We start from the raw sequence: 14,485 nt of genomic DNA on the forward strand, positions 1-14,485 counted from the left end.
TATGGAGTATTATGCCTCCATCAGAAAGGATGAATACCCAACTTTTGTAGCAACATGGATGGGACTGGAAGAGATTATGCTGAGTGAAATAAGTCAAGCAGAGAGAGTCAATTATCATATGGTTTCACTTATTTGTGGAGCATAAGCAATAACACGGAGGACATGGGGAGATAAAGAGGAGAAGGGAGTTGAGGGAAATTGGAGGCCAAGATGAACCATGAGAGACTGTGGACTCTGAGAAAAAAACTGAGGGTTTTGAAGGGGCAGTGGGTGGGAGGTTGGGTGAACCTGGTGGTGGGTATTAAGGAGGTCATGTATTGCATGGAGCACTGGGTGTGGTGCATAAGCAATGAATTCTGGTACACCAAAAAGAAATTTAAAAAATTTAAAAAAATTTAAAAAAAATAATGGCATATGTGAAACATTGGCTAAACTTAAAAAAATAAATAAATAAATACCAGTTGCTGGCAAGAATATTTATGATAGGAACATACATACATACCCTCACTCTGTCAGCTGACAAAGCACGGAAGCAATGACTTTGCAGAAGCAATTAGCATACCTATGGCCCAGATTTTGGTTCTTTTTTTTTTTTAATTTTTAATTTGTTTATTAACATATAATGTATTATTAGCCCCAGGGTAGAGGTCTGTGAATCGTCAGGTTTACACACTTCACAGCTCTCACCATAGCACATACTTTCCCCAATGCCTAAAACCTCACCACCTGCTCCCTACCTACCTACCCCCAGCAACCCTCAATTTGTTTTGTGAGATTAAGAGTCTCTTATGTGGTACCTGGGTGGCTCAGTGGGTTAAAGCCCCTGCCTTTGCCTTGGGTCATGGTCTCAGGGTCCTGAGATTGAGCCCCACATCAGTCTCTCTGCTCTGCGGGGAGCCCTCCTTTCTCTGCCTGACTCTCTGCCTACTTGTGATCTCTGTCTGTCAAATAAATAAATAAAATCTAAAAAAAAAAAAAGTCTCTTATGGTTTGTCTCCCTCCCGATCCCATCTTGTTTCATTTATTCTTTTCCTACCCCTAAATACTCCACGTTGCCTCTCAACTTCGTCACTTAAGGGAGATCATATTTGTCTTTTTCTGATTGACTTATTTCGCTAAGCATAATATCCTATAGTTCCATCCAATTGGTTTCAAATGGCAAGATTTCCTTTCTTTTGATGGCTTCATAGTATTGCATTGTATATATACCACCTCTTCTTTATCCATACATGTTGTTTCTGGATGTCTAGGTTCTTTCCATAGTTTGGCTATTGTGGACATTGCTGCTATAAACATTTGGGGGGCGCCTGGGTGAGTGGGTTAAAGCCTCTGCCTTCAGCTCAGGTCATGATCTCAGAGTCCTGGGATTGAGCCCCGCATCGGGCTCTCTGCTCAGCAGGGAGCCTACTTCTTCCTTCTCTCTCTGCCTGCCTCTCTGCCTATTTGTGATATCTCTCTCTATCAAATAAATAAATAAAATATTTTTAAAAAATTTGGGTGCACATCCCCCTTTGGATCAGTACATTTGTACCTTTAGGGTAAGCTCTATTTCAACTTTTTGAGGAAACTCCATATTTTTTTTTTCCAGAGTGGTAGCACCAGCTTACATTCCCACCAACAGTGTAGGAGGATTCCCCTTTCCCGGCATCCTCACCAGCATCAGTCATTTCTTGACTTCTTAATTTTAGCCATTCTGACTGGTGTGAGGTGGTATCTCATTGTGGTTTTGATTTGTATTTCCCTGATGCCGAGTGATATGGAGCACTTTTTCATGTGTCTGTTGGCCATCTGGATGTCTTCTTTGCAGAAATGTCTGTTCATGTCCTCTGCCCATTTCTTGATTGGATTATTTGTTCTTTGGGTGTTGAGTTTGCTAAGCTCTTTATAGATTTTGGATACTAGCCTTTTATCTGATATGTCATTTGCAAATATCTCCTCCCATTCTGTCAGTTGTCTTTTGGTTTTCTTACCTGTTTCCTTTGCTGTGCAAAAGCTTTTGATCTTGATGAAGTCCCAATAGTTCATTTTTGCCCTTGCTTCCCTTGCCTTTGGTGATGTTCCTAGGGAGAAGTTGCTGTGGCTGAGGTCGAAGAGGTTGCTGTCTGTGCTCTCAGAAAGGATTTTGATGAATTCCTTTCTCACATTGAGGTCCTTCATCCATTTTGAGTCTATTTTTGTGTGTGGTGTAAGGAAATGGTCCAGTTTCATTTTTATTCATGTGGCTGTCCAATTTTCCCAACACCATTTGTTGAAGAGACCTTCTTTTTTCCATTGGACTTTCTTTTCTGCTTTGTTGAAGATTAGTTGACCATAGAGCTGAGGGTCTATTTCTGGGTCCTCTATTCTGTTCCACTGATCTATGTGTCTGTTTTTGTGCCAGTACCATACTGTCTTGATGATGACAGCTTTGTAATAGAGGTTGAAGTCTGGAATTGTGATGCCACCAACTTTGGCTTCCTTTTTCAATATTCCTCTGGCTATTTGAGGTCTTTTCTGTTTCCATATAAATTTTTGTATGATTTGTTCCATTTCTTTGAAAATATGGATTGGATTTTGATAAGGATTGCATTAAACATGTAGATTGCTTTAGGTAGCTTAGACATTTTCACAATATTTGTTCTTCCAATCCATGAGCATGGAACATGGTTCCATTTCTTTGTGTCTTCCTCAATTTCTTTCATGAGTACTTTATAGTTTTCTGAGTATAGATTCGTTGCCTCTTTGGTGAGGTTTATTCCTAGGTATCTTATGGTTTTGGGTTCAATTGTAAATGGGATTGACTCTTTAATTTCTCTTTCTTCTATCGTGTTGTTGATGTAAAGAAATGTAACTGATATCTGTGCATTGATTTTATATCCTGACACTTTACTGAATTCCTGTACAAGTTCTAGCAGATTTGGAGTGGAGTGTTTTGGGTTGTCCACATAAAGTATCATATTACCTGCAAAGAGTGAAAGTTGACTTCTTCTTTGCTTATTTGGATGCCTTTAATTTCTTTTTGCTGTATGATTGCTGAGGATAGGATTTCTATTACTATGTTCAATAGCAGTGGTGGTAATGGACATCACTGCTGTGTTCCTGATCTTAGCAGAAAAGCTCTGTTTTTCTCCTTTGAGAATGATATTCTCAGTGGGTTTTTCATAAATGGCTTTGATGAAATTGAGGTATGTACCCTCTATCCCTACACTTTGAAGAGTTTTTAACAGGAAAGAATGCTGTACTTTGTCAAATGCTTTTTCAGTGTCTATTGAGAAGATCATATGGTTCTTGTTTTTTCTTTTATTAATGTAGTGTAACACATTGATTTGCAAATGTTGAACCAACCTTGAAGTCCTGTAATAAATCCCACTTGGTTGAGGTGAATAATCCTTTTTTTTTTTTTTAAAGATTTTACTTAGTTATTTGTCAGAGAGAGAGAGAGAGCACAGGCTGACAGAGTGGCAGGCAGAGGCAGAGGGAGAAGCAGGCTCACCGCTGAGCAAGGAGCCCGATGTGGGACTCGATCCCAGGACGCTGGGATCATGACCCGAGCCGAAGGCAGCCGCTCAACCAACTGAGCCACCCAGGCGTCCTGTGAATAATCCTTTTAATGTACTGTTGGATCCTATTGGCTAGTATTTTGGTGAACATTTTCGCATCTGTGTTCATCAAGGATGTTGGTCTGTAATTCTCTTTTTTGATGGGATCTTTGTCTGGTTTTGGGATCAAGGTAGTGCTGGTCTCATAAAATGAGTTGGTAAGTTTTCCTTCTCTTTCTGTTTTTTGGAAGAGTTTCAGGAGAATAGAAATTAATTCTTCTTAAATGTTTGGTAGAATTTCCCTGTGAAACCATCTGGCCCTGGGCTCTTGTTTGTTTGGAGATTTTTGATGACTGCTTTAATCTCCTTACTGGTTATGGGTCTGTTCAGGCTTTCTATTTCTTCCTGATTCAGTTGTGGTAGTTTATATTTCTCTAGGAATGCATCCATTTCCTCCAGACTGTCAAATTTGCTGATGTATAGTTGTTCATAATATGTTCTTATAATTGTGTGTATTTCGTAGGTGTTGGTTGTGATCTCTTCTCTTTCATTCATGATTTTATTTGGGTCCTTTCTTTTTTCTTTTTAGTAATTCTGGCCAGGGATTTATCAATCTTATTAATACTCTCAAGGTACCAGCTCCTAGTTTCATTGATTTCTTCTATTGTTTTTTTGGTATCTATTTCATTGATTTCTGCTCTGATATTTATTATTTCTGTTATCCTGCTGGGTTTAGGCTTTCTTTGTTGTTCTTTTCCAGCTCCTTTAGGTGCAGGGTTAGGTTGTGTATTTGAGACCTTTCTTGTTTCTTGGGAAAGGCTTGTATCACTATATATTTTCCTCTCAGGACTGCCTTTGCTGTGTCCCACAGATTTTCAACCATTGTGTTTTCATTATCACTCATTTCCATGATTTTTTTCAATTCTTCTTTAATTTCCTGGTTGACCCATTCATTCTTCAGAAGGATGCGATTTAGTCTCCATGTATTTGGGTTCTTTCCAAATTTCCTCTTGTGATTGAGTTCTAGCTTCAGAGCATTATGGTCTGATATATGCAGGGAATGATCCCAATCTTTTGATACTGGTTGAGAGCTGATTTATGACCCAGGATGTCATCTATTCTGGAGAATGTTCTATGTGCACTAGAGAAGCATGTGTATTCTGCTGCTTTGGGATGGAATGTTCTGAATATATCTATTATGCTCATCTGGTCCAGTGTGTCATTTAAGGCCTTTATTTCCTTTTTGATCTTTTCCTAAGATGATCTGTCCATTTCAACGAAGTGAGTGTTAAAGTCCCCCACTATTATTGTGTTATTGTCGATGTGTTTCTTTGTTATTCATTGGTTTATATAGTTGGCTGCTCCCATATTAGCGGCATAGATATTTAAAATTGTTAGATGTTCTTGTAGGACAGACTCTTTGAGTATGATATAATGTCCTTCTTCATCTCTTATTCTAGTCTTTGGCTAAAAATCTAACTGATTGGATATAAGGATTGACACCTAGGCTTTCTTTTGATGTCCATTAGCATGGTAAATTGTTTTCCACCTCCTCACTTTAAATCCAGAGGTGTCTTTGGGTCTAAAATGAGTTTCTTGTAGACAGCATATTGATGGGTTTTGTTTTTTTTATCCATTCTGCTACCCTATATCTTTTGATTGGGACATTTAGCCCATTTACATTCAGGGTAACTATTGAGACATATGAATTTAGTGCCATTGTATTGTCTGTAAGGTGATTCTTACTGCATATTTTCTCTGTTCCTTTCTGCTCTACTACTTTTAGGCTCTCTCTTTACTTAGAGGACCCCTTTCAATATTTCCTGTAGAGCTGGTTTGGTGTTTACAAATTCTTTTAGTTTTTGTTTGTCCTGGAAGCTTTTAATCTCTCCTTCTATTTTCAATGATAGCCCAGCTGGATATCATATTCTTGACTACATGTTTTTCTCATTTAGTGCTCTGAATATATTATGCCAGTTCTTTCTGGTCTGCCACATCTCTGTGGGTAAGTCTGCTGCCAATATAATAATTTTACCATGGTATGTTACAGACTTCTTGTCCCAGGTTACTTTCAAGGTTTTCTCTTCATCACTAAGACTTGTAAATTTTACTATGAGATGATGGGTTGAGGACATATTCTTATTGATTTTGAGGGGAGTTCTCTGTGCCTCCTGATTTTGGTGCTTGTTCCCTTTGTCATATTAGGGAAATTCTCTACAATAATTCTAACCAATATACCTTCTGCTCCCTTCCCTCTTTTGTCTTCTTCTGAAATCCCAATTATTCTAATATTGTTTCATCTTATGGTATCACTTATCTCTCGAATTCTCCCCTCGTGGTCCACTAGTTGTTTGTTTCTCTTTTGCTCAGCTTCTTTATTCTCTGTCATTTGCTCTTCTATATCAGTAATTCTCTCTGTTGCCTCATTTACCCTAGCAGTAAGAGCCTCCATTTTTTATTGCACCTCATTAATACCTTTTTAAATTTCATCTTGGTTAGAGTTTAGCTCTTTTATTTCTCCAGAAATGGCTTTTATTTCTCCAGACAGTGTTTCTCTAATATATTCCATGCCTTTTTTGAGCTCAGCTAGCACCTTGAGAATTGTCATTCTGAACTCTAGATCTGACATATTACCAATGTCCATATTGATTAGGTCCCTAGCCTTAGGTACTGCCTCTTGTTCTTTTTTTTTTTTTTCTGGTGATTTTTTCCGCCTTGTCATTTTATCCAGATAAGAATATATGAAGGAGCAAATAAAATACTAAAAGGCATTAAAAGACCACAGAAAAATGTGCTTTAACCAAATCAGAAGAGACCCCAAATTGTGGGGGGAAGAAAGGGAGTAAAAAGAAGTTCAGAAAAAAAAAATTAAAAAAAGAAAAAATAAAGAAGAAATATAAAAAAGAAAATATATATATTAGACTGGTGACTAGAACAGAGTCAACCACTTAATTTTGGGAGTATTTTGGTCTCTTAGAAGAAACTACCTTTCAAAATGTTAAATAATGAGAACTTTTATATTTCTATCTCTTTCTCTCCCTATCTATCTATCTATCTATCTATACAGACACAAAATTAAATTAAACACTATGGAGGGATGGAATATGACTATAAAGATGAAAATTTTTAAAAATTACTTCTAGAAATGGAGTTGATAAGTTAGTTGGGAGAATAAAGAAAAAGAAAGTCGGGAGAATTTCCTCAGGCTGGAGTCTAGAATAAAGCCCTGTGCCAGATTTAGGATATATTTTGATCTGGTAGAAGAAGTTTTATCCCAAATTTTTTTTGAGAAGATAAAACCCTATGTGTATACAAAAAAAAAAAAACCAAACATTAGATAAAATGAAGGATAATATATGACTATAAAAATGAAGGTTCAAAAAAGATTTTTTTAAATGAAAGGTATTGTTAAGATTAACTAGTTAAAAATCTTTAAAAGAGGGAAGAGTAAAAGTTTAAAAAAAGTAGCATAGGAAAAAAGCAATTAAAAATTATTTAACTTTTAAAAACTAAGGAATCAATGGGAGAAAGCCATGAATTCCATGCTTTGCTTTCTCCTCCTCTGGAATTCCACTTTTCTCCTTGGTAAGTGAATTTGGTCTTGGCTGGATTTCTTGCTGATATTCTGGGGGAGGGGCCTGTTGTAGTGATTCTTAAGTGTATTTGCCAGAGGTGGAATTGCACTGCCCTTACCAGAGGCTAGCTTAGTAATCTGCTCAGGTTCGCTTTGGGGAGTTTTTGTTCCCTGAACGCTTTCTGAAGAGTTCTGGAGGATGGGAATGAAAATGGCAGCCTCCCAATCCCCAGCCTGGAGGAACTGAGAGCTCAGGGCCCCACCTCTCGATGTGCCCTCAGAAAAAAATCACTCAATCACTCCAGTTTTCCTGGCCTCCGTCCATGCACCGAACTTACCCAGCCTGTGACCAAGCGTCTCTGTTTCTGACACACTACCCGCCTGGAGTCTCCTCACCCAGCAGGTCCTTTTGCTCTTCTTCTACTCCCCAGATCTTGTGAAGTCCCTGTTCACAGAGCAATGGTCTGACCATGCCACGGATCACAGTTTAAGTTCCTGAGTTGAGAGCTCACTCTTCGGCTCTGTCTCTGTAGCCAGCTTCCCTGCTCTAACACCTGCGAGCTCTGAGACACTCAGACACCCCTGATCCTTCTGTGACCCCATGAGACCTGAGACCATGTTGTCCCAACATTGGCTTCATCCCAGCTAGACCGCTGGTACAATACCCCTCAGTGCAGCAGTCTTTTAAAAGTTCTGATTTTGTGCTCTGTGGCTCTGCCACTTGCTGGGAGCTGACCCTCCCCCACAGTCTATCTTCCTGTGGCTTTGGATTCACTTCGTGGCAGGTCCTACCTTTCAGAAAGTGGTTGATTATCTGTTTCTAGAATTGCTGCTCTTCTTCTCTTCAATCTCCTCTTGGATTTGTAGGTGTTCAGAATGGTTTGATAAACTATCTAGCTGATTTCCTGCTATCTAATGTCATCTCAACATGCTACTCCTCCACCATTTTGACTCAACCCCCCACCCCAGATTTTGTTTCCTAATATCATTTTCCAGTCAAAGTAATTAGATCTACTTGGAGAAATAGCGGATACAGTGACTAGGGCAGGAAGTAAATATGCAAGATGAGCCTGGAACATCTTGGAATGCCAGAAAAAACCAACAACTACAACAACAACACAAAAGCTAAACAATAAACAAACACAAACCCACCCTGAATACACAATGATGCGTGTATGTCAAAGGGACAAAGGAGCCAATGGAAACAGCTCCCTGTGGCCAAAGCTCCTATGATTTGAGCAGCAAAGTTAATAAAATACTGTATAATTTTGTCAAAGTATAAAATAAATATCCATGATTCTGTACTTATGTAAATAAAGGATTGAATATATAAATAAGTGAGGTGACTAGATAAATCTTCCATGCAGAAGAATTCCAGTTTGTATAGATACTTTGCCCCAGGGAGATGGTCCATTTCTTTCCTCTCTGTTAAGTGTGGACTGTGGATAGTTACTTCCTTACACAGAACACAGTAAGAGAGGGTGGAGACAAAGCAGCTTCACCACGGAGGAACCTAACAACACTGCCTCAGCCAGGTGGTCAAGGTCAACATCAAGAGTTACAAGTGTTGAGGACAGTAGTTGCCACTGACAGGATGTAATGAAATTGATCATTTACCTCCGGGGCTTTTCTCCTCAAAATCTATCCCCTCAGCCTAATCATGAGGAAAACATCAGAAGGATCCCAGTTGAGGGACAGTCTACAAAATTCCCGATTAGTACATCTCAAAACTTACCAAGGACTTCAAAAACAAGGAATGTTGAAAAGCTGTCCCAGACACCTGATGACTAAAGGGATGTGGTGACTAAATATAAAGTGATATGCTGAATGGGATTCTCGATGCAAGGACACTAGATTAAATTATGCAAATCTGAAACAAGTATGAATTTCACTTCATCATAATGTATCAATATTGGCTCACTAATTATAACAAAAGTACCATAGTAATGTACGATATTAATGATATAGGAAGATGGGTGTGTCAGATATGGGAATTTTCTATACTATCTTTATTATTTTCTATAAATCCAAAACTGTTAAAAAAATTTTTTTTAATTCTCTTTGTCAGAATGCAGACAGAGAACACTTGGGGAAAAACAATCACCAGTTTTATGCTTCCAATGATAAAAATTGATTCAAAAAATTATTGTCATTGGATGCTAAAACTGTTGATGAAAAATTATTAGGAAACAAGCAATTCACATGCTGTCCAGGTACCACCCTACAGATTAGATTTTCATAGGAAGGAAATATGTTATCTTTATCATAGAGATGATGGTGATAGTACCACCTTAGTGAAGTAATCAGTAAATGGCTTCAGATAACAAGGCAAGCTAATGTCATAGGCCTCACCTTAAAACAGCACACTTGTGATGGCTGAATTATTTAACGTAATCTAGTCATGAGGAAACATTACAAAAATAGATATGGTGGGATATTTTACATGATGTCTGACACAAATATTTAAAAATTTTTAAATATCATGAAAGGAGAAGAAAACGAGAGGTTTGTTCTAGATTGCAGGAGATTGAAAAATGATAATACACCATGAAGGGGCATTTAAATGAATTCTTGATGAAAAATAAATTGCTAAGAAGGACAATTTGGGGGAAATTTTAGTGTGAACATCATATTTCTTGGGGGTAATAATGATATGATGGGATGCCTGGGTGGCTCAGTCAGTTAAGTCTCTGCCTTTAGCTCCAGTCATGATCCTGGGGTCCTGGGATCAAGCCCCATGCACCGAGGGCTCCTGCTTCTCCCCTTCCCACTTGTGCTCCCTCTTTCTCTCTCTTGCTCTCTCTCAAATAAATAAATAAAATCTTTAAAAAATGATATGACAGTGTAGGGAATGTCTTTGTTCTTTTGAGATATATATTGAAGAATTTTGGGTAAACTATCATAATCTCAAAAACAAAACAAAACAAAACAAACAAACAAAAATCTCATATATATGTATTGTCACATATACACACCTGCATTCAATATGTATGTATTCACATTTTCCAGGTGGATTGTTAGGCAAATGTGGTGAAATATCAATAATTACTAATCATGATTTTCAAAATTCATGGGCATTTTCTCAACTTATCTGTAGGTTTGAAATTTTTCCAAAACAAATCGGGAGGAAAATGTCATTGATTCACATTTTTCTTGACTCTCTGCCCTGTTTCTCTATCCACTTAACAGCTTAGTTTCTTGAAAGTTTTCCTCTCGTGCTACTTTCACTTCTCTACATTGTGTACAATATGACTTAGTGGTTAAGAACATGGACTTTGGATTGGATCCCTCAACTTGATCCCTGAGCTCCACCTTAATATTTCTGTAGACAAATTAGGAAACCTCTTTGTTCCCCATTTTTTTCAGTGGGGCTATAGGAAATTAAAATATAGAAGTCAAAGTAAAAAATTTAAGAGATTTGCTGAGTAGTTAAATGGATGGTGATGAAATGTTATTTACAAGCTAAAAGGGTGTCTTAGAATTAATTTAAAATAAAGCCAAAATGAAAGATGAGACAAGAGACATAAATGTACCTGTTAATATTTATTTATTGGCATTAAAAACATTTTTACAAACAAGGATAACAATAAGGAGATCTATTGGATTTTGAAATGAGAAGGCGTGGTTAATTCCAAAAACCCTGGGTCTGCTTCTCTGTGATTCCCTCAGCTATGCCCTCCATGTGTATTGACTTCACTTCTGGCTGGTGTCTCTTTTGATGGCAAAAAGGTTGTAGACTATGCCAGATTTCATATCCACAAAACATGACATTCAGAGAAAGACTACTTTTTTGTGGATCTCTTAAAACCAAGAAAACATATTTCCCAGGAATTTCCACAAAATTCCCTCTTTGGTCTCACTGGCCTCAAATAAGTCACAGACTCTTCCCTTAGCATACCTCTAGGCTTCAGTGTTACAAAGGGTTATCAGTGTGTGGTGCAGAAATATGTAAACGGAACTTGTGGTATGCCTGGAAAAGGGAAAGGGATAAATGCATGTGAATCTGACAACCAAAAATACCTGCTACAATAGAGACTGGATACAAACAAACAGAATTCATCAAACTCAGGTATCTGAATTCCTTTACACCCTTAAAAAAAGTGTTTAGGACCCTGTAAAGCTTTGTTTCTGTGGGTGATATCTAACAGTACTTGCAATATTATAAATTAAAACCAAGAAATTAAAAAAATATTTATTGACTTGTTAAAAATAAAAATAGCAAACTTACTACATATTAACTTCAATGTATATTAAGCAAATGGCTAGTGAATGGCCAATTGTGTGAGGTACATTTTTAAGTATTAGTGAAGGAAATAAGTTATAATGTGATTGGTACTCTCAGAAGAAAATAGGCCTTCATTTTATTATCCAATAGTTATAATTCATTATTTTCCTTTAAAATGTTGCTTATATCTGAGCACTCCTCCCTTTTTATCCTCCAATTTCAACTCTCATCACCTAGTATAAGAATTCTTGAAGTTAGCCTTATTTCTTCTAGCATCATTCCAATCACCAGAGTACTCTTCTCAAAAAATACAATCATATTACCTGGTTCTAGGAAGTATTCAGTGTCTGAGTCCTCTGGGGTAAATTCAGATTCTTAAGGGTTGGCTTTGAAGATTCTCAATGACCTGATTCCATCCCACCCTTATTTCCTATATTCTGCAACAGCTTTTAACAAAAGTTTTGTCAAATTTCTGATTCTGTCCATAGTTCACCTCCTTCACCCCAGTTCCCAGTGTCACACTAATTTCCATAAACATTGACTGTGGTCATACTCATTCGTTTTTTCTCCTCAAAACATCATATTTTAAAATCATTTTCAAGGCACATGTCACTTCTGATGCTGAATAAGGTCTAAATAGCCCAGGGGATAAGCATCTCTATTTTCTGAACTCCCAAGCATCATTGATACAAATTCTAGCTCAATCTCAGTCATCTGGCTGAATTTGAGCAAGCCACTCAATGTTTCAAAGTATGAGGATTTTACTGAGAAGATACATGAAAAATCATTTCTAACCAATTGGTAGGTAATATATATGAAAGGTGTAGTTTTGTGCCTAGCAGATAACATGTTCTCAGTAATATATGGTTTTCTTTCATATTTGCATATATAAATGACCAATAAATATTTTTGTTTAGGAATTTAGAATTGTCACTATTTTGTGCCTCATTTATGCTTTATAGCAACTCCAACTTTTTGTTATTGCTGAGAATGTATCAGTAATTTACACTGGAATAAGTACAGGTTGGTGGAATTCCTAGTAAAACCAAGATAAGTAATATCAGAGAGAAAAACCCCTTCATTTAATTTAGTGTATTCAGGAATACACTGCATTTTAATGGACACCCTAATCAAATTATATGAAAACAGCCAAATCCATATGAATATCCTGTCCATAAATACCATTTATAGCAACTACAGAGTGCTACATCACCAGTATACAGATACTCTATTTCAGAGAACTTGAAAGTAAAATTGACTAACACTAAAGACGACAATAGTCTTTTTTTTATTGTACATTTTTACTAGCATTCTTTTCTTGGTTTCAACATTTCTTAATTGTGGTAAAATATATATAACAAAATTTCCCCTTTTAAAGGTGAACATATTCTTGGTTTGAGAATATTCTTTGTGAACTAATATTCAAATATGTTCTCTTGAATAAATTCAAAGAAAATTAAGAATCAAAGGTATATAGTTTACTTTTGACAGTTGGTGTTTTTTAAGAAGGGATTAATTCTTGAGAACCTGAAATGTGCCAGAGATTGTAAGATTATGCTTTGGAATTCCAGAAATTTGTCAACAATATTATTATTTTTTTATTTTTTCTGTGTTCCAAGACTCATTGTTTTAAATTAATTTAAATGGAAGTGATCTTTATCTAACTGACTTTTATTCATATATTTGTTGTATTTGTTGAAAAGTGTAATTCATTACCCATCGAAACTGTTAGCTAATAATTTAACTAATTTCTTTGAGACACAGTGTGTGACCTGAAGAAGAATTATTCATTTCATTCTTGCTGGGAGCTAGAGCTTAGATTTTAAAATACATTGTAGCAGAAACTCTCCTTGTTGAACTTATTATCTGACTCCTAAATATCATGTTTTAGTAATTGAAAATTCTATGGGCAGAGTGGTTCTTTTCTCCTTTCTCAATATTACATGATTTTGAAAACATATTATCAAATTTAAGCTAATTTTTCACAGGGGATGATATATTTTTTAGGATGTTATAAAATATTCCTTATAATTTTTTTCATAGCATTTATTACTTCCTTATTTCTTAGACTATAAATAAAGGGGTTTAGTAATGGGATCACTACAGTATAAAATACAGCACCAGGTATATCTTCATCCTCTTCGTTAACTGAGTGTGGGCGAAGGTACACAAAGAGAAGAGAACCATAGAATATTGAGACAGAGAGAAAGTGGGATGCACAAGTAGATAAGGCTTTGCCTCTTCCCTCTTTGGATTTCATTTTGAAAATAGTAAAGAGAATGTAGAAGTAAGATATTAAGATACTACTGATGGTGAAGACTTGAACTGAACCTGAAAAGATAAATATCATCAATTCATTGATATAAGGGTCAACACATGAAAGTCTGTATAATGGAAAAACATCACAAAAAAAGTGATTGATTTCATTTGACCCACAGAAAGTTAACCTAAAGAGAAACCCCACATGAACTATGGAATGCAGGTTTCCAGCTATGTAGGCCCCTGTAGTCATCTGAATGCAGAGTTTCTTTGACATCATGGTGTGGTACTGCAGAGGGCTACATATGGCCACATAGCGATCATAGGCCATTGCTGCCAGGAGAAAGCAGTCTGTAGTTTCAGCAAAGCAGAGAAAATAAAATTGTGCCATGCATTCATAAAGGGAAATCATTTTGTCCTTAGAAAAGAAGTTCTCTAACATTTTGGGGGTAATGGTACAGGAACAACAGGAATCCATCAGAGCCAGGTTGCCGAGAAAGATGTACATTGGTGTGTGAAGACGATGCTCCATAAAAATCAATGTCACCAGGCCCAGATTCCCCACCATAGTGATTACATAGATAGTGAGAAACACCACAAACAGGAGGCTCCTCAACTCTGGGTGATCTGTAAATTCTATGAGGATAAATTCAGTGGTCAAGGAGTAGTTATCCTCAGTCATATCCACCTTCTCTGTTGAGATAGGAATTCTGGAGATACAAGATTCTTATTTAGAGTGTGTATAACTTTCCTTTTCCAAATTTTTCTTTATACAACAAAGAGAGAAGCTAATTCAACCTCCCCTCAGTATCTCTGTAGATAGACACAAAAACATCTAGGGAATAATCATTCCCCTGATAATGTCAGTTTTATAAGCTCAACTCCAAAAATCAGCATTCCCACAAATAC

The 14,485-nt window shown here is 36.8% G+C and overlaps 1 protein-coding gene across 1 annotated transcript; it reads right to left on the reverse strand.

The window, feature by feature from the left end:
- Positions 1-13,328: 13,328 nt before the first annotated feature.
- On the reverse strand, positions 13,329-14,258 carry LOC116864788 (olfactory receptor 5K1-like). The gene has a single exon (XM_032852641.1). The coding sequence runs from the start codon at positions 14,256-14,258 to the stop codon at positions 13,329-13,331; it is 930 nt and encodes a 309-aa protein (XP_032708532.1).
- Between the last annotated feature and the right edge of the window lie 227 nt (positions 14,259-14,485).

The sequence above is a fragment of the Lontra canadensis genome, unplaced genomic scaffold (assembly GCF_010015895.1).
Source record: "Lontra canadensis isolate GAN:19392208 unplaced genomic scaffold, GSC_riverotter_1.0 scaffold6, whole genome shotgun sequence".
NCBI classification, from domain to species: Eukaryota; Metazoa; Chordata; class Mammalia; order Carnivora; family Mustelidae; genus Lontra; species Lontra canadensis.